The 27,039-nt window shown below is 36.9% G+C and overlaps 2 protein-coding genes across 3 annotated transcripts; both read right to left on the reverse strand.

The window, feature by feature from the left end:
- Window positions 1–1,249: 1,249 nt before the first annotated feature.
- Window positions 1,250–27,039, reverse strand: LOC144970801 (large ribosomal subunit protein eL31-like). Of its 2 annotated transcripts, none has more exons than XM_078910825.1 (5): window positions 27,011–27,039; window positions 7,999–8,100; window positions 6,692–6,817; window positions 2,577–2,689; window positions 1,250–1,303 (listed from the first exon to the last, which is right to left on the reverse strand). In XM_078910825.1, the coding sequence occupies exons 2-5, from the start codon at window positions 8,097–8,099 to the stop codon at window positions 1,272–1,274; spliced, it is 372 nt and encodes a 123-aa protein (XP_078766951.1). In that variant the 5' UTR covers window position 8,100; window positions 27,011–27,039; the 3' UTR covers window positions 1,250–1,271. The 2 variants fall into 2 exon arrangements, with proteins under 2 accessions (XP_078766951.1, XP_078766950.1); XM_078910824.1 differs by lacking the exon at window positions 27,011–27,039 and adding an exon at window positions 10,436–10,470.
- On the reverse strand, window positions 10,823–16,396 carry LOC144970799 (uncharacterized). Its single transcript, XM_078910819.1, has 3 exons — window positions 15,711–16,396; window positions 14,682–14,842; window positions 10,823–14,329 (listed from the first exon to the last, which is right to left on the reverse strand). Exon 3 carries the CDS (start codon window positions 14,234–14,236, stop codon window positions 11,363–11,365), a length of 2,874 nt encoding a protein of 957 aa, XP_078766945.1. The 5' UTR covers window positions 14,237–14,329; window positions 14,682–14,842; window positions 15,711–16,396; the 3' UTR covers window positions 10,823–11,362.

A 27,039-nucleotide genomic window follows, 5' to 3' on the forward strand; every position in this document is an offset into this window, starting at 1 on the left:
AAATTCAAATGCTAACATTATAAATTCAAAATAACAAATAAAATAATAATACTACATAACAGATTTACAAGGAAAATAATATCTCCAAAATCAATAACTATGCATTTGACGGTTTCTCTCTGTTGTAGATCTGAAGTTAAAAGCCCCAAAGCAAGACAAAGGGGACTGGTTCATAAATAGGGATCAGAAGAATCCATGATCAATCAACCACTGTGCCTATTTACTATTTTGACAGTAGGCAAAGGATCCTGCTACGATGGATACACTCAAATGTTTACAAAGCACAATATGTAATATACAATATTCAAAACTAATGATAATAGAACATAACAGGAACAGAGATGATTGACAAGGCGAAACATTTGTCAAAAAAGGTACATGTACATTAGACCGTCTCCCCACATAAAACGTAGGGGAACTGGGAACAAATAGGGATCAAATGTAGATTCCAAGAGCTCACCACCAATGTACTTAGTTTGAGATCACCTATAAGTCTCATCCGGACACAAGCACAAAATCCAACAAAGAGGAATACACTCAAATGCATATGTTATACATTCAAAATAGCAAATATAATAATACATAACAGAGAGACTATTTACAAGGAAAATAATATCTCCCAAAACAATAACTATGCATTTGACCGTTTCCCACCCAGCTAGGACTCCGGCCAGGGCCAAGACAAAACCAAATAATCTCATTCCAAGACAAGGACAGAAAGCATGTTGGAAAACAGATATAAGAGGATAGAAGACACAGTATGTACCCCCCCCCCCCCCCCCCCCCCCCCCCCCCCCACTATGGGAGGTCAGGAACACCACCCACTCAATCCAGTACAAAGACAGAGCAGCATGGGAAAGGAAAAACATTGGGGATAGAAGACACAGCAAGTGATCTCCTGCATACCAGAAGACCCATCCATACTCACAAATGTAATGCACGAATGAAAATCACAACTTGCTGGAATATAAAGGCATCTTAAAATAAACCAAAGCTGTGAGAGAATGACTGTTTTGTGGAGCTCAAAATCAGCTGTTGAAATATCAATATATAAATGACAAGACTGCGGAAAATTTGTCATACTGCAACAACTGAGACTTTGGCGAAAAGGACAGTATAACAAGGTTTCAATGCTAAAATGTTACTTATATTCAATGAATTTTAAAAAATCAGGTGCCCAAATATAGAAAGCAAGGTTGTGAACATAGAACTAGAACACATACAAAATAAAATAAGTCTAAAGTCTGAATAAAATTTAAGTTCTAACATCTTTATTCATTATCAACGTTGATAGTGTGTTTACCTGGGGAAAAAAAGAGAGAAAGGAAAATAAGTTGATGGGTGGCATTATTTTTTTAAAAAGATGTGTGACAACCTGTAATTATTAAACCAGTCATTTTTGCACGAAAATTTGTAATACATTTATTATGCATTCCAACATTCTACTCTAGCAATTTAGTGACTAAATAAAGTATACAATTACATTAAAAACATTATATATGAAATTATTACACTCTGCAATCAAGGCAAATAGATTTTCAGTACCTAATCTAGATCTGCCAAATATTCAAAATGCCAAACTGGGAAATTAAGATTTTTCAAATTCAGGTCTGTCATACATCGACAACTAATAACAAATTTTAAAAAAAGGTGTAAGATATAACTGCAACAAAGGACTAGGTATCTTGTTAAATGCATGTATTCTTTCTCCACTTCAGTATGCTACTGTTGTATGATGTAATCCTATTGCAATTGCTAAGGTCCAAGTCCAATGAGGCAACATACAGCTATACCACATATCAAACGCAACCCACTATTATTCTAACATTCTCTTTTTAAAGATACCCAATAAGGGTTAAAAACGTTATACAAAGGTGCCATTTTAAAATTCGGCTCAGACTCACAGGATTTTCAGACACCACTCGAGGAATTTCTGTACACAAAATCTTATATATATACAGAACTATTTATCAAACAATATCGAATACCATCCCAAAGTCATCTTTTTTTCTTCCTCTTTCAAATTAAATAAAGCTCCAAACCTAATGGCGTTGGCTGTAATAGAAGTGGTAGTGGTGATGAAGTGGTGGCAGAAGTAATATGAATGGTAGCGATGATGTGATAGTGTCTGTAGCATTAGTAGCAGTAATGATGTGGTGAGAGTAGTCAGAGCAGTGATAGGAATGTGGTAATGGCGCTTGTAGTAGTAGTGATAATGTATGGTGGTGATTGTAACAGCGGTAATGAAAATATATTGATGATAGTTGCAGTAGTGCCGACGGGACTCTTGTCTTGTCATTATAGCGCAACTCCATGCTGCGAAGACAATCACGACTGTGAGTGTGGTGAGAACAAATGGTAATAATAAAGGAGAAGGTGGGAGCAGTGGCAGTGAAATTGATGGTGTGGTGTTTGTGATAAAACTCAACGTGGAAGGGGCTATCCTTGAAACCACAAGACATCAGAAATTGATAGAAGTTGCCAAATAACCCAAATATTTCTCTTTGCTCCAGACCAGATTTTTGGGGGTTGAAATATACCAATATTGGCAATTTTAAGAAACTAATTAAATTTACCCTTGAAGCTGGGACAGGGAACGTATGTAACCAACGTGTACAGTCTGTGAGGGGAGTCTTCATCTTCATTCCTCTTACGAGCCAACCTGATACGTACACGTTTGGGTGGATGTCTGCAATCAAAAATAGACTTGATTGAAATAGGGAAATGAGGACTACACAAGACATTCACTGATATGTCTAATCTGACATTAAAAAGTCCCACCCAGACTAAGCGAAGGATCCCGCTATAAAGGATACGGTTAAGCATTTACAAAGTAAAATATATTCAAAATAAATAACTATATGATAGAGAGAGATGATTTACAAAGATTAAAAATACAGATCTCGCATAAAAGATACATTTGACTGCATCCCTCTCAGCTAAGGAATCAAGCCAGAACCAGATAAATTTGTACTTGTGCGTAACAAGTCGCAAGTCTAATTTTGCAAAATGCACCAGAATTGCTACAAGCTGGAAAAAAAAAATCTGTATGAGGAAAACCATACCTGCCAACCCATAGTGAAAAAAAATAGGATGCTTCTTCAAAAAAAATAGTTTAGGGAAAAAAATAGGGGTAAGTAATGTTAAGAGGGGAAAAAAACTTACCCTAGGCGTAGCGGCGCATGCATCTATAAATTATAACTTGCAAACAACAATTGTTGAGGTGGACTGGTATGAGGTATGAATGTGCCAAGGTGAGGTCTGAATAATTGTGTGTAATTGTAAATGACATTCCTTTCCTTCAGTCAGGGAGAAAGCAAAACTGATTCTATAAGGCAAGCAGGTGGCTTCCACTGATTTGCCAAGTTTATCAAATTCAAAATGGTTAAATTTACACACACAAAATATATATGTACAAGCTTCAAATTTACAAAGGCTTCTGGTCCAAATCATTGTGAATTCGTAAAAAAAATATACAGACTAAATCTTAGTACAAGTTCCAAATTTACAAGGGCTCCAAATCATTGTGAATTCATAAAATATATTTAAACACTAAATCTATATGTACAAGCTTCAAAAATTAATTCGAATTTGCAAGGTGTTTTGTGGTAGCACTTCTTGCAAGTTTCAACTGGTCAGCTGTCAGCTCCACTTCATAGCACTTTTTGTTCTGACTCAACATATGAACTTTTTGAACTATGAGATTGGATAATACTCTGGTTGACATGGAAGCTCTGAACTCAGTCTTGCACTTTCTGACCAGACTAAAGACACGCTCACAGTCAGCATTACTGTGAGGAACAACTAAAATCCCCAACACAATTTGACTAAGTTCCTTGTACTTAAAATTTCCCTCACAAGTTTGTAGTTGTCCAATTAATGTCCAAGCCTTATCCACCCTTTCACAGTGTAAAATTTCAGGGGTGAGCCTGTCCACCTGGTAGGTCAAAAATTGTGTTTCAATTGTGTCTATTGAAAAACCCTGCAACACAGAAGGAAAAGCCTTCATCAAAGCCTCTAAAGAATAAAATCCAAAAGAAGTTCTGTTGTTTGGGGCCATAACTCCTGCATGTGCAAGTAATGTACTGTCCATTGGCAGCTTACCAACAATGTATTTGCATGCCTTTGCAAAAAAATGCTTGACGTCAGAATAAAACGAACGTTCTTCATCTGTTGACAACTTGCCATCTGACATCTGACATTCAATATAATCCTTTGCAGCCCTTCCAACCACAATATCTTGCCTATGCTTATGAAGCTTCTTATCATTAAAATCAATCTTTAAAAGACTTCTGCATTCGGAAATTGCTTTTGGGGTCAAGAACCGAATGCAGAGAGACGTCAATAGATCAAAGATTTTATCCTGCATGATGTGGAGCTGGGGGTCCTCTTTTGTAAAAATATGTTTGCATCAACAAAGAGTGGCAATGTCGATGTCAAAAATAAACAGTATGCCCTGCTAAGGGGATTGTTAAAAAAGTCCTGCAATCGTTTGACTCTCTCCGATTTGTCTGCCAGGCCCAGAAAGTAAATACTAAGAGTGTCAAACTAAGAAACAAGCCTTTCAACACAACGTAAAAGAGAAAGCCATCTAGTGACGCCATGTTTCAAAATTTTTCTCACCACCTCACCAGTCTCCTTACATAACGAAATAAATTCTTGGTTACGTTTGGTACTTTTATCAAAATAATAATAAATATCCATCAACACCTGATCCATGTCAACAGAGAGTTCTTTACATCCATACTTAGCAGCCAAGTGCAACAAATGGCAGGGGCATCCTTGTATAAGAATATTTGAATTCTTTTGTCTAATATATGAAGCAACTCCTTTGGCTTGGCCCACCATAACATTAGCATTGTCACATCCAAATGACAAACAATTGTCCCAGCTAATTCCCCTAGAAGAAAACTCCTCATCAATCAATTGAAAAATATGTTCTCCAGTTGAGGTCTTGTTGCATGGAGCAAGAGTCAAAAGTTCAGTAACAATTTCACCTCTACTTCCATCGTATCTACGAATGACGATAGGATACAGTGTTTCAGAGCCCTTATCATTACTTCCATCAGTTGAGACTGAAAACGGCTGAGACTGAATGGATTTGGCAATATTACATGAAATTTCCTCCCCATAGGCATTGGAATAGCACTTGTTTTTGTACGTCCAGATCCATATGACGAAGCTATTTTCGAATCAGGAAAGGCACGTCTAATGACATGACCAAGGTGGTCGGCAGCAGAAAGGGGGATGTTGTGTTCAACGAGAAACTTTAAAAAAACGCTTTCCGCCAGGATCACACTCGAATCACCTGAATTTCTACTCACTGTGTGTGAAGAAAAATAATTCTCTAGACTTTTCTTCTCTTCACTCAAAGCTACAGCTCTCTTGTGCTTTTTTACAGTCAAGTGTTTCTCAATGTCATTAGCCCCACCATGATTTACTTTCACCACAGAATGGCACACTGTGCACTTAACGACACTATCATCAACTTCAATTGGTAAAATAAACGGCCAACGCTGAGTGTATTCAGGCATATATTTTTGATTATGTTTTTTTGGCTCTTTTTCACGTTTGCTTGTGGGCCAATTGCACTAACACAGTCACTGTTTTCTAACTCAACACTAACTTCCATTGGAACACTCGACGACGACGCAACGGCACTCCGTTCAGAATTTACAGTCATTGAATCTGATACATCAGAACCTGCACCACTGGCACATTCAATCCTTGGTCTCTTGCGTACAAAACGATCCATTATTGGTTTGAATAATGACCCTTTTTGAAATAAACAACGTGAACAAAGGTAGAGTAGATGTCAAGTAGATGGCATGAAAGGACGCTTTGACTAGACAGATCAGAACAAAAGAACCGCGTGAATGATAATAAATGATGACCAACAAACCCGGGCACCCAAACCCGATTACTTCATTTTTTAAAAAGCCTAATCGATACTTGACCTTCGCCACTTTAGTATCATCATTTACTGAAACGGAAACTACTAATATCGATACTGACTTTTTAGGTCGCCCATCTGCAATATGATTACTACCTCCCCGCATAGAAAAGTGACGCTCATCGTAGAAATTTATTTTCGTAATTTTTTTTTTTTATCAAAAATAAAAATTTTGAAAAAAAAAAAAAAAAATTAATTAAATAATTAAAAAATCGGAGTTTCCCAAAATCCGGCGGGGTGAGATAAAATCAAGAAAAAATCGGGGTAAATCCGAATTTATCGGGGTACTTGGCAGGTATGGGAAAACCCATATTTCAAGGAAACAATGCAAGATTTCAACCCCTATCTCTAAGAATTTATACATCATAATGCAAGTTAATATAACTCAGATCCAATACTCCAAAAACCAATTACATCTCAATTTATATAAGAAATGTTCTAAGAATTCTAGATTTATATATAAAGTTCCTAAAACATCATCTTACCACATCCATTTCCCCTATCCTGTCAACCATCACTCTCTACAAGATAACTATTCTAGTGTCAGTTTTTGACACTTTGCACCAGCCTGCCAGGGTTCACGTAAGTAACATGGTAGTGCCTACATAATTCATGTCAAATTATGACATGAAACAATCACATCGATATTCGCCATTCGTGAAATATTACAACAAACTCGGAAAATAAAGCATACTAAAGAGAGGCTTATGTAAATATTTCAAAAATAATATAATTTACCTGACACCTTGATTCCAAATGTGTTTGTTGAGTCTAACATCAATACGCACATCTTGGGTTCCCATCATTTTTTCAGCAAACTTTCTGATCACCTTGATTGACCTGGGAGCCTTCTTTTTCAAATGCCTGCAATGAAAAATATAGGTGAAAAACTGATGCATTATGTGATCACAATACATAATATTTCAATGCAGGCTATTATTTTGCCCCCAACTTGCAATCAATACAATAATAATCTAAAAACCTATATAGTGCATCATCTCATTAAAGCAAACTCTTAACGCTTGATCAGTTGGTAGAGTACTCGCTTCAAACTCAAGGGACCGTGAATGACACTGGGAGCAGTCCAGATTTCTTTCGACCCCACCCCCCTAAGGGTAGCTGGGTTCGTCAGATCTGAAGAGAAGTACACTGTGATAGACTAATGTCCTATACAAAGGATAGTAAGCAATACTCTAGTCTCCATGGGCAAAACGAGGGACTTTTAACGCTGTGCAAAATCTAAATTTTACACCATGCACCTGAATCATTTAGTGCAGTTATCAAAGTTAACTACAGTGCAACCTCGATATAACGATATCGTCATGACCGGGAAAACGTGTCGTTATAGAGGGATGTCATTACAGAGAGGTTTCCTATGTGTGTATATCAGGAGGTGTTTTGGGTCTTGTGCAGTGAATGTATACTTTTTCATTTTCCCTCTGTAGTTTATCTGGGCTTGGGACCGGCAATGAATGGAGAGTGGACAAAGGATTTATAAACAGTCCAGTGTTGACCTGTCACAGGCATTCATTGGGTGAAAGGCGAGCCTTCTGATTGGTGAAAGGCGAGAATTCTGATTGGCTGCGGTGTTGTACAAATGTGACTATTGATTGGCTGAAAAAGAAGCTTTTTCATTGGCTACAATAAGAACTAGCTCTGGGCTTATTACGAGTAGACAACATACATAGAATGGAAGATACCACTTGTAACAGTTACGAACAATTTCATGGTAGACAAACACCTTCAAGGTTTGTCGGACCAGACATGTCGTTATACAGGGGTTTTGCTGAAATGTACGTCGCTATAGAGGGTTTTTTATTACTAATGATATATAGTAAAATAAAATGGGACCTGAGTACCATGTCGTTATACAGGGAATGTCGCTATAACGGATGTCGTTACACCGGGGTTGCACTGTATTTAAAAATCAATTTGCCAGCGAATGAAAATTAACATTCTGAAAATATAAACACAGTAAGTCGAAAGCCATTGAACAAATGTCATCTTTTATTCATAAGAACCTCAACCCTGTATCTTCTACTTACACGCCATGAATCCTTTTGCTCATGTGAATTGTGCATTCTTTGGTGATAACTTCATTTGTTACAGACTTCCTTTTGTCACGACTCTTGCGTGGGGGAGCCATTCTGCAAAAGAACAAAAATGAAAAATTGGATGAAAATAATAACATTTGATGTTCTAAAACACGTGCCTGTCAATTATTATGAAATACCAAGCATGAGTGCCAATCAGAAAACTCAATGCCCCTGAAAATGAAAAATTGTCCCCCATCACTCCTGAACAATTATGATTATAATACCAGGAACTGGAGTCGAGCAGCAAGTAATCCCATTCCAAGGCAAATACAGAAGGCAGTGTCTACGTACACGGTAACCGGACACCTAGCCTCAGGATCTACATACACAGTAGCTCCGGTAACTGGTTTGCTGCTACAATACAAGCAATGGATGGACCCCGTTCTGTATGTGTGTGTGTTATTTTTTAAAAATCAAACAATACAATTTAACCCATTAAAGGCGAGATTCAAGGTTACTGTGTACGTAGATCCTGAGGCTAGATTCCTGGTTAGTAACGAAAATAATGATACCAAAATAACTGCGATAATCCTATTTAAAACAAAGACATGCATCTTTCATTGAACCCACGAAAACTTTTAGTAAAAGCGAACGGCAATTTCCAGTCACAACTTTATGGGCAAGTTGGGCCACAATTTGACCCCCACTGCTGCTGCTCACTAAACGGCCTAAAGTTACTGTGTACGTAGACACTCCAAATACAGAAAGCAACTCAAAAATAGATATAGGGGGATAGAAGACACAGCAAGTGACCTCCTGCCCACCACGGGAAATCGAAAGACCCCATCCAGAGGTTTGAAGAAGCGATGACCTTGTGGTGTAATGTAATTATTTCACCCATGCAGCATATTTAAACTTTTAATAAAAGAATGTATCAAAGGGAAAGGTCAATTAACTATACGACGAACTAAAAATAAAATAAGAGTAATAAATTTTATTTTTTTTACACTACAAGAAAATTTCACTGCAGTCCCATGAAAAATTCAAAGATGGGGAAAAAGAAGGAATCGAAATCAACAGTGACACAAGTGAACAGCCACAGCGTGAATGCTAGAGCGAAACACTGGCAGATAACCAATTTGCGCGGGAATTAATAATTTTCTTATAATCAGGTAGCTAATCGGTGAAGAAAAGGTCAACCAGATTGCATACTACACGAGGAAAGATGTTTTAGTTCTAGCAGTAACCAAATAGACTTTCGATCTGAAGAAAGCGTCTATATGTGATGTCGCGCGACGGTTCAGTCCGGAAGGTACATCTGGTTGAACTGAGAAAACAGCCACTATATCTGATAAGTGACTGAAAAAGTCAAAATGCTTTTTTTTTTTTCCAATTTGTGACTATTTAAGGTATTTTTCTATCATAAAATCGTACCTTTTTCATGAAAACGGTCGTGAAGTATATAAAATTAATTTTTAAAGAGAGTAAGTATCCTGCTTTCACCCATTGAAAGAGGGATCATTTTTACGTCCATTGACGACTCTTTAAGCTGAGCACAAGGACGCCAATCTGGCGACCTGTAACTCTTTCTCAAAGGGGAACTCCATTCCTGCCTTCGCAATGCTATTTTTAGCCCCTTGACCCCATCTTGTGGCCAAATTATACAGTTCCAGGGGAATAGCGAGAAGGGGTGGGGCTGCATGTTCACTCTCCTTACGTCCAGTGCCACTAAAAGTAGTAAAAAGCTGACCCTACACAGGGATGAGAATAGCGAGAAGGGACGGCGGCTAGGCGAGGCTACCCTCCCTACCTGTTGGTTAATAGGGATGAGAATAGCAAGAAGGGACGGGGGCTAGGCTACCCTCCCTACCTGTTGGTTAACAGGGATGAGAATAGCGAGAGGGTGGGGGGTTGCTAAGCTGACCCTACACAGGGATGAGAATAGCGAGAAGGGACGGGGGCTAGGCTACCCTCCCTACCTGTTGGTTAACAGGGATGAGAATAGCGAGAGGGGGGGGGGGGGGGGGGGGGGGGGGGGGGGCTAAGCTGACCCTACACAGGGATGAGAATAGCGAGAAGGGGCGGGGCTGCCTCTATTCTCACCCACGGGATTAGAATAGAGGTAGTTGCCCCTTCTCGCTATCCTCACCCCTGTAACCAACAGGTAGGGAGGGTAGCGTAGCCTAGCCGCCGTCCCTTCTCAGAGAATAGCGAGAAGGGACGGCGGCTAGGCTACCCTCCCTACCTGTTGGTTAACAGGGATGAGAGGGGGGAGGGGGTGGTGCTAAGCTGACCCTACACAGGGATGAGAATAGCGAGAAGGGGCGGGGCTGCATGTTCACCCTCCTTACGTCCAGTACCACTAAAAGTAGTCACGAGAGAGATGATGATGATGATCAGGTGAGAGTAATTAGGGAGTTTAATAGAAATTCTAAATGTAACTCACACACTTGAAACCAATGTCATATGAAAGAGCTGGCAACACAGATTACAAAACAGTTTGAATTTTGCTTCTATCTTGATTAGAAATGGAGTTACGGGAGTTCAAAGTCTGAAATTTTAGTAGGTACACCAAACCAAATTTTGAGTTAAGAAAAAACCAAAAAGTCTATGTTTCATCACATAGTACTCAATTTTCTAAGAAGTTTGATACCAAAATGAGCCCTCTAACTCAATTATTAAGGAATTTACGCAATATTGAAGATTCGAAAAATATGCGCCTTCGCGCAACTTGCTCTGGTGTCAACTTTGCGCTATTGTAAAATGAAAAGTAATCAAACCACATACCTAAAACTTGCTAGACAGACAGACAGCAACACAGGGAACACGCCTATTTTTTTCCAAGCATATTAAAGAACTTTATTTTACTTTTAAAAGGTCTTGAAAATGGCTCCGAAGCCAATTTCACATAAAACGACAAGGGAGGTAAAAAAGAGCAATTTGAACGATTTTTAAAAATTCATTAAAAAATAATAAAAACATGTACACATTCATGTGATACATCAAATTAAAGTTCATTATCCATACAATGACAAAATGTAAATAGCCAAAGTATGCAAGCCACACATTGGTCATTAAAGAACATGAAGCAAGACTGAAATAATGAAATCACAAAAATTTCACCTAATAAAAAAACTCACAAATATGCAAAATGTCAGGATATACAAATAAAACACTTCATACGTACAGCATGAATAACGTACAATTCAGAAATAGTATGATCTCCTTAGTAAAATAAATTAGATAACTTCAGCAGCTTCAGACTAAGCTATGAAAATTGAGAGAGAAAAATAATCCGAAACCGAGAAATCACCAAAAAAAAAAATGCACATTACATCATTAATGCTTGAAAAAGAAATTAAACTCAATCAGGCTATATAACTCTTCGCTTCTTTGATGGGTTCTCAATGTCACCAGAAACAGAATTTGATTTTAAAAAAGACTTTAAAGCATCCAACATAAAATCAACATCACCAAATCTTAAACTCCTTCCGCCCGACATACATTTATGAAAACGTATTTCACTCTTCAATATATCTTTTATCTTTGTCATTGAATAATTTTCAACTCTAAGCCTGTCAAATAAATCAATTACATCTTTATCTGTTCGACAGGGCCCACCGTGTAATTCAACATCTCGTTCAACCTTGGAAATATTCTCCATATCCTTTATATGCTTATCAATCTTCTTCTGTTGATTCTCTACAAATTTCAATCTTATATCATTATCTACTTTATCTTTTAACATCTTACTCTCATTTCGCATTTTCTTCCCATGCTTTCTAGCTACTTTGAACATGAGCCCTTGCTCTTCAACAGACTTTTTAGATAAAAACGATATTGTTTTATTGCGTTTGACAGCATGAATGGTGGACCGATTATGGAGTGATGCATTTCTCCTTTTACTAATGTCATAATCGAAATCACCAAATGCACTCTCACCAACCAAATTTGTAAGAGGACAATGGCTCAATGTTCTTTTCATTTCATCACTGACGTGAGCATAATAACCATCATTTAAAAAATCTTTCAACTGTCTCTCAGTAACAGAAGAAACATCTTTGCATAATATTTTTAACAAATCAATCATTACAACATTATTAAATTTGTCAATTTGACTATGTACCATATCAAATGCAGGGGATTTGGAAAAAGGGAGAGCATCTCCAAAAACAGATGTAAAAGAAATATCAAGTAATTCAGAGGGATCATCAGCCCATTTCTTAAAACAGTCATGCATCATTTGAACATACATAAAAAAATCAGTATACTTCACTGTATTACTCTTGACAAGAAACCAATAAGGCGAAGTGACTTTTAAACAAAATAGGGCAATACAACAAACCAATGACATTAACCTTAAATCTTGAAGGTCATGAGTAACACTCTTAATCAATAAATTTGGGTTATCATGTAAAATACCAGAAGTGAAAAAATTCAATAAATTGTCATGGTGGAATAAAATAGAAACAGCAGCTTCAAAAAAGCAATTAAACCTGTTGGACTTAAAACTAGGAATGAGAACAACATTGTGAGTATCAGAACAAAAAGTAATCCACTGTGGACGACATCCATTTTTCTGGTCACCCCTGGGACCCAACAAATTACAAGTACATCGAATTATTCTATTTGTCGCAGACTCTGAATCTTTGCTAAAAAATGAAAAGGCCCCATCTTTGTCCCTTCCTAAATACTCATCGTCCTGAGTGATCAACTTTCGTTCAAAAACTGACAATGTCTTTTCAAAGGCAGAACTAATTCCTAATAGAAAATGTGCATTACAATGCAAAAAACTGATCTGAAGGGAATCTCCAAGCTCAGCGTTTAGTTTATCTGTAAATTTATGACCAAAAAGAATATTGGGCGCAGCCCTATCAGACATGACACTAGTAATTTTAGAAAGAATTTCTCTTAAAATAATATCAGGAGAAATGGAGTACACATCTTTATAGCAATCAACTAAATTACTAATAACAATCATAGCAATATCCAAAAGAGTGTCAGAATTTTCAGTGGCAACAGGCAAAAACCCCAGATAAAAGGTTTCCCCACTATCTAAAGTGAACTGATGTCCCACTATCTTTTTCTGATCTCTTGATGTACCATCAAAATGAAACGTAGCATTTTCAGATTTTAAAACATTTTCAACAGTTTGCATATTTGAAAGGACAAAAGCCTCATCACACATGTTTAAAACTGTTTGAGCACAAGGTAAATTTTCAGAAAATACATAATGAAAAATATTGCTTGATACAATATCAATTACTTTTTTTACATTTTTAGCTGAGACACCTGTCTCACAAACTAAGGCGATGACAGCTTTCCTGACATCATCAGAATATTCATTATTTTTAGAATTTTTAATTTTAATTTCAAATGGATTAGCTTCTAAATTTTCATATCTGATGATCTCTTTCTGTAACTCATCTGTAAGGTATTTATTTTTTGACTTCATTTTCTGTAAGGACAAATCTTTCTTATTTAAATCACTGTGTAAAACAGATATAGTTGAGCAATAATCTTTACAAATTTTGTCATGCCCAGTTTTAATTTCTTTTAACTTTAAATCTTTTTTCTTTAATTCAGCTTCAAACTTTTCTTCTAATTTAGACACAGTAACTAAAGCTTTATCCTCAGCTGAACTAAGTTTCTCTTTCAGTCCTTTTACCTCCTCCAGTAGAGAAAATTTCTCCGATTGAATATCACGTAGTGCAGATTCAACAATTAGAAGTTTTTCATTCAAAGACTGAATCAAATGTAACTGGTCATCTTTCAGCTTTGGAGTAGTTGGAGTTGGACTAGATCGTAGTGGGGTGGGTGGGCGAGGCGTAGGGTGCACTTGTAATGGCAATGATGAAGGCTGTAGATGTGAGGGTGGTTGTGGAGACGAAGAAAGGGAAAATTTTGATAGCAGAAATTGCTGAAGCCTTTCAGGATGTTTGGTCTTGTTGCTCCTGAGTCGTTCATACTCTTTGAATGTTTTTTTTAGGACACAAAAAAGTTTAGAATTGATGCTCAGTCCAGATAAATGACAAACCCATTGAGCCGTTGTGTTTGAACTTAATCCCATATCCCTCCTGGAAAATTCAATATCAATAACTAATCCGTTATCGATGTGTTTCAAATCCAGTGAAGATGCAGGCGGAAAGGGCAATGAAGCACGGGTGATGCCAAAACTCGACAACTTATCCGAAATAAAGTCGAAGTCAACCCCACATTCCAGGAACGACAGATCATGCCGTTGCATGCAGAATCTCTGGTAAGCACGCTCCACTGCATGCCTTATCCGTGATCTGTGTGATGCAAGGTCTGGGGATATCCGTAGAAGACAGTCTTCAATCTGAAATCAAATTATTTGAAAAGATGAGACAATGGCAATACAACACAATTTTACATTGTCAATTGTTACCTAACTCTGTACCTTTCTCGTTAGCAATGCTTACTCATATGTACAGTGAATCCCACTAGGCACTGAAATGCACCAATACCCCTTCATATGATCCTCACCGAATTCTTCCTGTAACAAAACATCTTAATCTTAGCCAGCAAAAAAAAAAAAAAAAAAAGCGGTCAGAGAACAACTGTCTTGACTTTGCTCACTTCTTGACAATGGATGATCACATGATAGCTTTGGGAAACTTCTCTGAAAAAAACGTGATTACATATAAATGACGAAATAAAAATATAGTCACCTCCTTCCAAGATTTTTTTTATGAGCAGTTCTCCGATTCCTGCTTCAAAAAATAAAGCTGTACAAGTAACTTCTGGTTCACTTTTATTGGTGGCAAATCTGGTCGTCTACCTCTCCCAGATACCAAAAAGGTATTTTTTAACCCTTGGTAAACATCATCATCTGAGGAAATATATCAAAAATGAAAATTACTAATTTTATCATTAAAATCAAAATCTTCCTTACACAAACATTGAAATAGATACACGTTATTATAATCCCCAATAAATAAAAAATACCAAACAATAATCTGAATCTGATGAAATGGCAATAATTACAACATGAATATGAAAAAAAAAGTCATTTGCCATGGTAATAGCTAGTAATAATAAGTACCAGGCAGTCTGGTAGCGCACAATTAATATTTGATCTACTGAAATTATATTGAAGGATCACAATAGTCATATAACTTTATAAACAGATCAGTCCACATCCAAATTATTGACAGGGGTCTGAGCCCATCCAAAGCAAAGTTTCATAACAATTTTTTTTAAAAAAAGCTTACTATTGCTGTAAAGTCACATACGCCTCTATAATAATAATAATAATTAATGATAATGTCTTGACCAATAACCTTAGAACGCATTCGAACTAAAACAAAACTAATGTGAATCTCGATAAGTTGTCCGCAATGGACTCGTCCGAAACCTGAATTGAGTGTCCGCCATTTTGAAATCAAGATTTCATCGCCACAAAAGTCTAGTGTATTAAGATGACAAAGTACAGCTGTATTATTCATTAAAATAAAATTTAGATTGGTGTCATATAAAATTAGATAACTGATTAAAGTCTTCCTGGTATTTGTTTAGGGGAAAATATAACATAAAAAAATACAAAGTGCCACAAAGTTCCCAGTTGCTGGATACGAGGGAATACCGCAAGTGAAAGAATTTTAAAAGACACTGCGTTTACGATTTTGACCAAAAAAAACTAATATAAAAAAAGCAATATTTTCAATGATCAGAAAGTAGATTTCAAACATATAACTTACCTATAATGAGCTTTGAATCCATTCCTGAATGAAATCAATCAATCAATCACACCTTGTTTACAACTAGTCGCGAGTCGACTAACGTCAACTCGGCTCCTTCGTTTGAATGACTTCGCCGGGCATGGTCGTTCTTTTTAAATAGCCAGCTTGCGGACGCTGTTCCATAAAATAGTTTCGAATTTTTACCATGAATAGAAAATTGAATACTTTTTCATTTCATGTAAGTTTCGTTTCAATGTTCTCATATTTCGGCATTTTTTTCGTCAAAAACTTCAAAAAAATCGATTTTTAGAGAGGAATATGATTTTATACAATATAAAATTATATACCAAACGAAAGAGAATTCAATTCTGCTTCAAATAACACCATTCATTTCCCGATCTCATAAACGGCGCTCGCAAGACATCCGGTTGAAAAAGATAAGGTCATAAAAACTGACCGTGAGCATTCCGACCAACCGTTTTCTACACATTTTTATTCAAATCTATTAAGATTACTTATTGAACAAAACCATTTTCTTTTTTCCCTATCATAAAGAAAAAAGGATGATCTTTACAATGACACCAAGTGTAATGCATACATTTTACACATTATTTGAGAGTAGCAGTGTGAAAGTGATGAATTTTCCCGATTTTCATCACAATTTTACCCGATAGTGGCTGGTTTGGAGTACCTAATTTTAGACAGATTTTTACCCCAAAATTACCATTGCAAAGTTGTGACCGAAATCGCGTGATTTAAATAAAAAATGGATAAAACAGTCAATATGGAGTTCTTATCATAAATTGTATACCAAAATGTTCGTCTTATCGAGGACAATGCATTTATATTAATAAAGAGGAAGATAAACATTTCAAATTAACACATTATTACATAATATGTATGACGCAAAAGTTACATAATCAAAAACTCGGCTAGACGTAAGAGACAATTTGCTATATCACTTTCGGATTTATCTCCAATATCTCACTGAAACAATTGCAAACAATTCCCCTCTTTGATTTAATACATAGAGAATAAAAAAGGGTTTGAGAGTATTTAAATGAAAAGATATAAACATCTTGCGTAATGACATATAATAAATTTATTATTACCTCTGGCAATTTAATTGAATATAAATAAAATGATAGATTGAAAAAGTTCAAATAAATTGAAACGGATTCCCTATTTTAATTAGAAGGAAAATTCTGGCTTTTAATACTTTAAAATTCTGCTGAACCACTTTGGGTTTATTGCTATTACATAATTTGAACTGACAATTAATATAATTTTATTCCCCCACTCCACACCCCCCCCCCCCCCCCCCCCCCCCTTCACTCATCAATGCAGACGCCAACTTTAAATTTGGCTCACAGGAGTTTCAGCCACCACTCGTAGGAATTTCAATTCTGAAAGAGGAATTTCCGCGCACACAAAAAAAAGGAATTCGAATGGTATTTGGCATTGTGTTTACATATTGTATAGTTCTAAATAGATAACTGATTAGAATTATATTATGATACATAAACACATTGCAAATTACAATCCCGCAAAGTTTCCTTATTTCAAATGAAGTAAAGCGTCAAAACCTAATGGTAGAGATTGTAGTACTGATGGTAGTGAGGATGATGTGGTGTTGGTGGTTGTAGTAATAGTGGTAGAGATGATGAAGATGTGATAGTGGTTGATGTTATAGATGTAGTGGTAGTGATGATGATATGGTGGTGATGGTATAGTGGTTGTAGTAGTTGTGGTCGTGATGATAATGTGGTGGTGGTTGTAGTGATGTTGATGTGGTGGTGATGGTGGTTGTAGTACAAATGGTAGTGATGATGATATGGTGGTGGTGGTATAGTGGTTGTGGTCGTGATGATAATGATGTGGTGGTGGTTGTAGTAGTGATGTTGATGTGGTGGTGATGGTGGTTGTAGTACAAATGGTAGTGATGATGATGTGATAGTGGTGGTTGTAGTAGTAGTCGTGGTAGTGATGATAATGTGGTGGTTGTAGTAGTACTGGTCGTGATGATAATGTGGTGCTAGTGGTTGTAGTAGTAGTGGTGGTGGTGATGATGATGATGATGATTATGCTGATGCTGTAGTGGTTGTTGTTATAGTAGTAGTAGTAGTAGTAGTAGTAGTAGTAGTAGTAGTAGTATAGACCTGTAAATGAGCTCTATAAAAATTGACTGAAACTGAAACTCTTCTTCGTAATTCGTCGTAGCGGTAAAATCCAAAGAATCAAAATGAAAGGTAAACAGCAAGCTCACTTGAGCAAAGCAATGGCAGAAAACTAATTTGCGCGGGAATTAATTAGGCTACTTACCATTGTTCCTTATAATTAGGTACCCAATCAGTGAAGAAACTTAGAAACGGTCAACCAGTTTGTTTACAACATGAGGCAATCGAGATGTGCTTGTAGCAATCATTTAACTTTCGATTTGAAGGTGTCTACATAACGAACTTCCGGTGTTTCGAATTTTTCTTTCTCATACTTTTCCTGTCCTTCAAGTAAATGTGGTCAATTTTGGCTTAGACAAATGAGTGAAAGTTATCGCTCGGCGGCTCAGTTAAAATTGGCTACGACAGGTTTCGAAAGTGAAAAAATAATTTCACGAGGGCTGTGTGAAAATACACTGGGGTGTGTTCAGACACGGCAATTCTAAAAAGCGTCGCTTAGCCTTGGCAATATATATCCATCATTAATATAAACGGCCCATGAGCTATGCGTGGCGCTGTGGAACATTCCTAGTTAACTTAACAGTCAATCGACTACGATTCATGAATTCTTTCTACTTTCTGTATTCATTTCTTTCTTCCCTTTTAAAAAAATATTTGAATTTGACGAATTGCCTGATTTCAGTTGACTGAGAATTTACAGGTCTAGCAGTAGTAGTAGTAGTAGTAGCAGTAGTAACAGCAGTAGTAGTAGTAGTGGTAGTAGTAGTAGTGGTGATGATGATGTGGTGGTTGTAGTAGCAGTGGTAGTGATGATGATGTGGTGGTTGTGGTAGTAGTAGTGGTGGTAGTGATGATGTGGTGGTGGTGGTTGTAGTAGTATAGACCTGTAAATGAGCTCTATAAAAATTGACTGAAACTCTTCGACAAACTGAAGATTCAATTATTTTTTTAAAAATAAGGGCATCATTGGAGAGGAGAGTGATAAATACAATGCATTAAAATAGTGGGTGTTATTTCTTACTGGAAGTATGACTGCCATAATTTGATGTAGAAGGAATGCTAAATAAGCATGTCATTCATATAGGTAAAGATGACCATCAAAGTCATATTCCTGCCTCTGGAATTTTTTTTGACATAGAAAAATAATCACCATTATCATCTTTAACTTCTAGCCATGACCAATTGAATTTATTCCTCACACTCACATCTTTAACTTTATCGATGCTCGACAAGTCTGAATTGCGATCCACGAACAGCTCAGCCATTGTGAGAACATTAGAATAATGTAGCAATGAGCAAACTTGATTTTCAATCAGTAAATGACAGAGAAAAAAAAACTTAAATAAATATGACTTCTGGCCAATACACTGAATTATTAAGTAGAAGTGAATTATCAAGAAGAAACTTCGGCAGGCGTAGCGGAAAAATTCAAAGAATCGAAATGAAGGTAAATCGCCACAAAACAGCAAGCTCGCTTGGGCTTGAGCAAAACAATGGCAGAAAACGTCCTGATTTGCACGGGAATTAATTAGGCTACTTACCATTGTTCCTTATAATCAGGTACTCAATCAGTGAAGAAACGGTCAACCAGTTTGTTTACAATGTGAGGTAATCGAAATGTGCTTGTAGCAATCTATCCTAATCTAACTTTCGATTTAAAGGTGTCTCCATCATCTACTAGAGATGTTACTTCCGGCATTCGCATTTTATTTTTTTTTAATACTTTTAAAACCCAGCTTGTAATTGTGGTCAATTTTGGCTTAGACGAAACAGTGAAATTTATCGCTCGGCGGCTCAGTTAAAATTGGCTTCCGTTGGGATCACGACAGGTTGGAAAGTGAAAAAATAATTTAACGAAGGCTGTGTGAAATTACACTGGGATGTATTCAGTCACGCCAATTCTAAAAAGCGCCGCTTAGCCTTGGCAATAAATCCATCGTTAATATTAACGGCTCCCATGAGCTATGCGTAGCGTTATGGAACACTCCTAATTACTTTACGGTCATTCGACTACGATTTGTGAATTCTTTCTTTCCTTTTTTTTAAATATTTGAATTTGACAAATTGACTGATTTCAGTTAATTGACTGAGAATTTACAGGTCTGGTAGTATTAGTGGTAGTGATGATGTGGTGGTGGTGGTGGTTGTAGTAGTGGTAGTGATGATGATGATGTGGTGGTGGTTGTAGTAGTATTAGTGGTAGTTTTTTTGTTTGTTTGTTTGTTGCTTTAGGTCTTTTGTTTGTTTGTTGCTTTAGGTCTCTTCCAACACAATTGAGGTTATATGAGAGACTGCTGAAACAAAAAAACAAGCAATCTAACAAAAATAGTACAAATGTCAATCAAAAGCATAACCTAAAGATATCATAAGCTAAATTATAAATAACCAAGAACAAACAGGCAGAGGATTTACAGGAAAAAAAATATCCCCTGTCAAAAATACAATCACAAACCAAAGAAGCAGGATAGGCTAGTAAAGAGAAGAAGAAACGACATCACTATCGGATCGTACACCCATGCGAACATCATAGGTATATGATTCAAGGGTGATGCTCCCATCCAACCACCCGCTATTAGTGGTAGTGATGATGATGTGGTGGTGGTGGTTGTAGTAGTATTAGTGGTAGTGATGATGTGGTGGTGGTGGTTGTAGTAGTAGTGGTAGTGATGATGTGGTGGTGGTGGTTGTAGTAGTAGCGGTAATGATGATGTGGTTGTGGTGGTTGTAGTAGTAGTGGTAGTGATGTGGTGGTGGTGGCTGTAGTAGTAGTGGTAATGATGATGTGGTGGTGGTCTTTGTAGTAGTCGTGGTAGTGATGATGATGTGGTGGTGGTTGCAGTAGTAGTGGTGGTGATGGTTTTAATACTAGTGGTAATGATGATGATGTGGTGGTTGAAAGGGAGGGGGGGATCCTTGGAACAAACTGACCTCACCGGAATTTGACGGAAGTTGCCCGGAGCCCGGAATTTTTTGCTCCAGACCGGAGTTTTGGCATCACTGTCAATGTGTAGGGGTGTCAAATTTATAACTAATAGAACTTCTAACCATAATAATCATTAAGGCTAAGGCCTTTAGAATATGGATACAAATGATAACAAACATATGGGAAAGAAACTTGATGGCAAAATAAAATAATATTAAAGCAATTGGTATTTTTAAAATATCGATATTATTAATATCGAATTTCACAAAGAGAAGAAATATACAAACTTTTAAAACAAAAACCACAAAATGCCCATAAAAAAAGGTGGAAATTATGTATTAAAAATAAAAACAAAGTAAATAATAGTACTGAAAATATTATGGACTCAATTCAAAATGATACAGAACTAAATTTAAAATATCGATATAGTCGGGCAGCCATGATGAGAAGATAATGCAAACATGGCATTTCGGCGCAGAGTTAAAAAGTGTCTGCGCATCGATATAGAGCCCTGAAATTTGGCATGAATAATAAAGTTTAGATGTTATTCTAAAAACAAACGTTTTTATTTTAAAAACACATGCGGTTAAATAAAAAAATAAATCCATTTGAAAATTGCCAAATTTTAACTTCATATAACTTCTGTAATTTTTAATGGATCTTTCCTTAATTGGCACTATTTAAAAGGAAATTGAAAGACGAAAATAAAGATACCACAATATCTGCGATATTCCTCTTTAAATAGGTACTTTGGTAAACGTCCATTTGGCCCTCCAGCAGGGAGCCGATAAATGGCCTAGTGGCTGTGACCCGATATTTTGGACTTTTGAGTGATGGGTCTCAGAAAAAGTTCCATAGATTTTTTGTTTATGGATGGATTTTAATGATTGATGTCTTATTTTCTTCAGGAGAAATTACTCTATCGTTTGGTGTAGTTTATTTTAAAACCAATGACAATTTAGTATAACTTTTGATTATGGATAAAATAGGGTATAATTTAGCTTTGGATAATTAAAAGATTAGAACTTGGTAAATCAAAATTTCATGCTGGCACGTTTATATAACATCTTAACTTTTTTATAAAATTAAATTCAGGGCAAAGTTGTATACCGCATCCATGAAATTCGTTCCAGTAAAATCCTTACTCAAATCTTAGCGGCCATTTTAGACCAGTTTTGAAATCCAAATGGTGGTTACTACCGGAAATGCAACAATTTTCAGGTCACAAAGTCCGTCAGTAAATAACAAAGGCAAATAGAAGACCATTTTTCAGCCTTTAAACTAACATAACTTTTTTTCTGCTTATCTGATTTTCACAATTTTGGTATCATTAGAATCGTGTTGAAAACCACTTTAAAATGATGTAGGTTTCATTGAGCTCAATCCAATTTGAATTTTTTACCAAAGTACCTACTTTAAAACGAAGTTATGCATCTTTAATTGAAACCCCCAAAACGCGAACGGCAATTTCCAGTCACAACTTTCCTATGGGCGAGTTGGGTCACAATTTGACTGCCACTGCTCATTAAACTGCCTAGAGTAATGAGGAAGGGGGGGGGTGTTAAGCTGACCCTACACAGGGATGAGAATAGCGAGAAGGGACGGCGGCTAGGCTACCCTCCCTACCTGTTGGTTAACGGGTGAGAATAGCGAGAAGGGACAGCGGCTAGGCTAGGCTACCCTCCCTACCTGTTGGTTACTACAGGGGTGAGAATAGCGAGAAGGGGCAACTTCAACTACCTCTATTCTCATCCCGGGAGTGAGAGCAGGCACTTTCATGAATTTTTCAAAGGGGACTAAAGGAAATAAAACCATGTTATTTGGATAGAGTTTGAAAAACCATTTAAAATGATATATGATACAACACTGTAGCTCAATTGGTTCAAAAGTTATGGATTTTTATATCGACAATTTCTCCTTATATAGCTATATAAGAAAATATTCTTGAAAATTGTGACCGAAAAATTGATGAATTTAGAGTTTCTCCCTTTTAGAGAGCAACTATGTTAAAAAAAGAGCATATTATTACATGTTTCACCTAATATAATCAATAGAGGTACTAGACCAAAGGAAATAATGCAAGAAATTAATCACGCAACACTGTTATGTAATGATTATGTAACATTACGTGTGATTGAGCAATGGCGCTGTACCGTATGCGAAAACCCGATTTACAAATCGGACTATAAAAACTGTCCTATTTAACAGATATTGACAAATGATATATCATTTTAAAGGTCTTTTCAAGCTCTATCCAGAAATATGAAAAGGTAATAGCTAATTTCCCTTTGTACCATGTAACCGAAGTCTATAAAAATATTTTGTTTCAAAATCATCGGCTGATATTTTTTTTAAAGTTCGGGGTCACTGAGGAAACAAAAGGTAAACCAAATTAAAATGACAGCAAATTAACATACCTGGATCCACAGCAAGGCAGAAACAATTCTTCAAGAAGACAATATCAGAGTCAAAGGAAGTAAAGATCCTCTGTCACGATATCAGTGATGATGTCTACAACTTTTACTCTGAACTCTGTAGACTCGTCCTCAGACTCTTCCTCCCGCCAGTAAGATATGGTAAAAATATCCCTCTTCTTGGACAATTTGACAATTCGACCATTGTAAAGAATATCTTCTCCCTCAACATTCCAGGTGTGAATAATATAGCATCCGATGACCTCTTTCGGCTGATCGAAAATTTGAGTTAAATATCCAAGAAGAGGCCCTTTTACATTTCTGAAGATAGTATTTGACAATCCAGATGAGTCCTGAAGCGCACCGGTGACATCATTTGCAATTTTGGCTCTTCGCACTCTGTCCTTCTTTTGTTGCTTTACCCTCTGCCGTTTCACCAGCTCCATTTGCAATGCAGACTGGCGTAGATTAAAGCTGGACTTATTCTTTATGCCCTGGCACCTTGCAAACAGGATGATTTTTGATTGCTCTTCAATGGACTTGCTGTCTAGCCAATCAAGTGTTCCGTTGGTCTTCACCTTGACTTTGGCATCGATATAATCTAGAGCAGCATTTGGGGCTCGCCTCATCTGTTTGTCAAGAATGCCCAGGGTTCTCTCTGCCCATATGTTGTGTGCTGGGGCGGTGTCAACTCTTCCAGCCATGACAGCTGCAGAATTTGCACCCTCAGGCATGTACTCTTTCAGTTGTCGTGTCAGAATAGACACAAACTCCTGAAGAATACATTCTGTAGACAAATACAAATCAGCCTCATCTCTATCAACTATTTTTAAAGACTGAAGAACTGTGTCTTCTTCCATAAAGTGTCGACCGAACACATCCTCGGTTGCGGAGTATAGCCGATCCGGGGCATGGGCGAGTGTCTGAATCTTAGGAATGATGTTGATCAGAGAATGAGTTATTCCTGCATGGTCCCTAACAGAGGACGAAGTGTAGCAAAGAGCCATCCATGGTGCTGTGATCGATTTACCCACCATCCCCAAAAGTTGCAGGTCATTGAGAATTTTCGGATTCGACAGATCGGTGGCGAGGCAATTTGCAAGAGTTGTTGCACTGCACTGTGTCCTCAGATAGGTGACCAATTGGTGGCGATAACGATAAATAGTTCCAGCCAGATGAAAAAGAATGTGGAGACGATTCCCAACATACCTCAAGAACGTTCCTGGTTTTAAATCCTCCGACTTAAGAAAAATTTTAAAACCAAGAGGGTCACCCTTTTCCTTGTATCGAATCTTGTAAATCCCCTGAATAACACTTACAACACAGCTTGTTCCTCCAAGGGTTTTCCCATGAAGATTTCTCTTACTGTCCAGCTTTCTAAGAGCTGAACGGGCGCCATTTGCCAGGCCATCCAAAGGGTGGAGGTTGCACTTGAGATCCAACAAGCTTTTGTTCAATTTCTCCTCCAGCAGCACCACGGCAGCATGATTGGCAGCAGCCCGATCTGTTAAAGTACATAAAATTTTTCCTTTTATGGCATCACACACATCAATATGTGAGATACCTTTGTAAGAAGCATAAGCCATCCCAATGTTGTCCAAAGTGTCTGAAATATGATGTACATAATCCTCTGCACATCCACCAGGCAATTGAGCTGCATTAAGGGTGAGTATTGATGACTTTGTTGAAATATGTATTTCATTGATGTGTTGTCCATCAACCGTTGTGGCATCCCATGATAAGGTCATTGCATCAGATGACAGAATTGTTTCAGCAGACTGAATGTCAGCAATTACTCCCATCTCACGTGCCATTCTGGTAGCTGTCGATATGTTTGGGACTGACAATAAGGAAGAACCAGTGAGACACTGAACTGCATATTTTACAACTGTGCCAGTGGTAGCTGCTGGTACCTCATTTGACAGACATTTGTATATGACCTTTCTTATGGAGCAGGAGTAACTGTTGCCAGTTTTATTTTGGATGATAGAGCAAGATGGCGCTGAAGTCTCTTCTAATAGAGCGATATAATAATCAATTTGAATATGGCAATCCTTCAGCTCTGTTTTTAAATCTCTGTTCAAGGAAAAACAGTTGATTCAGATCAGATGTAATTTTTTTATTTTCTTTTACTAACTGTTTGTTCTCATTGGTCAAGGCCAAGTTGGTGTCTTTAAGAATCTGAATAGAATGATCCTGATTCAGATTTTTTTCTCCAAGTAGGAAATGAAAATAATATATCCATGACAAATATTATCAGGATCTGGAGGGAGATACTGAAATGTTTTTAATACATCAATTAAGGTAGACACAGGATCCATTTTGATTTCTTTGTCAGGTTGAAGTTTTCAAAAGCTGTATTGGAATGCTGAATCTGAGAGGGAAGGGGGAAAATACAACCACAAAAAATAATTGAGACAAGAGCCAGAACTATTATATTGTCATTAATTAACAATTATTAATAACAAAGTAATAAGTGGTGATGATATGAAGATGGTGATAATAATGATGGACGATTATGATGTTGGAAAGTTGGAAGAGATGATGAAAAAAAAACACAAAAGTTGTAGACGAAGACCCATTCTAAACTAAAATTAAAATTCTAAAAACACATTGTTTTCACTTCAATATAAGTCAAATTAAATTAACATAGTGGAAAAATATAATAATCATAAATAAAAACGAGACCAAGTTTCATTTAAAATGAACAAGATCCCCATCTATTACGATAAATTTTAAAACGAAAGTAGCTTAATAGACACAAAGAAGAAAAAACCTATTATCGATAGATTTCCGCTCGACTTCAGGTCTGGTGGTATCAGACCGCCTTTCTTTACGGTTCTAAAAAACACATTGCCGGTGGATGAAATGAGATGAAATTTGGAATACAACACATTGAAATGTTAAGCTTTAACTGCAATAAAGTTTGAAAACATTATATTTTCAACAAAAAAAATTGTAAATCAGTAAAAACTTGCCTTTCTTCACTCTGTTGTATCTTCTGAACCAATGAATGGATCTCGATGAAACAAAGACTGTTGAAAAATGCGCGATCTCCAGAAAACAATGATACCTGATACGACCCCGTTCATTTATCAAAAAACACAAAAATACGTAGATATCCGTAGGCCCCCTCCGCAGGACCGTAAAAACCCGGTCACAGCTTCTCGAGGCGATAGCGGCGTCAACGACGGCAGTGAAAATCGTATCGGTGAAAGTGCCTAGTGAGAGCTCGATCGCTTTTCTATTCTAATCCCGGGGGTGAGAACAGAGGCAGCCTAAGAAAAATCCCATTGAAAAAAAAAAACTAACTCTACTCTACTTAGCAGGGACCACGTTAATACGAAAGTACCACAATTTCAATTGCAACATTACCTAACTTTCAAAATGACTTTCTCGCAATATATGATAGTGCAGTTTCTAATAATTCTAACATTAAAATGTAATTTTCATGTCTTGTAATGCGCCATGGGATACGTTCGGTGAAGATTGGCGCTCTATAAATATTATCTATTATTTACTTAATATAATATTGTAGAAAGCCTTAAAGTTGTCTTGAATTCGTTAACCCGACCGTGACATAAGTCCATCTCATCTCTACGTGAAATCTAGGTTTGTTTGTGGGTCTTGGCTCGGAATATGCTATAAAATCTGGAAGGCATTACGCTTCCATCCAGACACATGAGACAAAAATGTAATTATGAAAGAATACATTTAATAACAAGCTGTTATCAAAGACAAATGTAGTGTATTTTCAATGATTAACACAGATATAAGTTAGTAGGAAAATTTAGTCTATCTTACATCTCTATGGCTTTTTCGGAAAAGGAAGT

This window comes from Berghia stephanieae, chromosome 4, assembly GCF_034508935.2.
Source record: "Berghia stephanieae isolate SIO BIC M18660-M18661 chromosome 4, UCSD_Bste_1.3, whole genome shotgun sequence".
NCBI classification, from domain to species: Eukaryota; Metazoa; Mollusca; class Gastropoda; order Nudibranchia; family Aeolidiidae; genus Berghia; species Berghia stephanieae.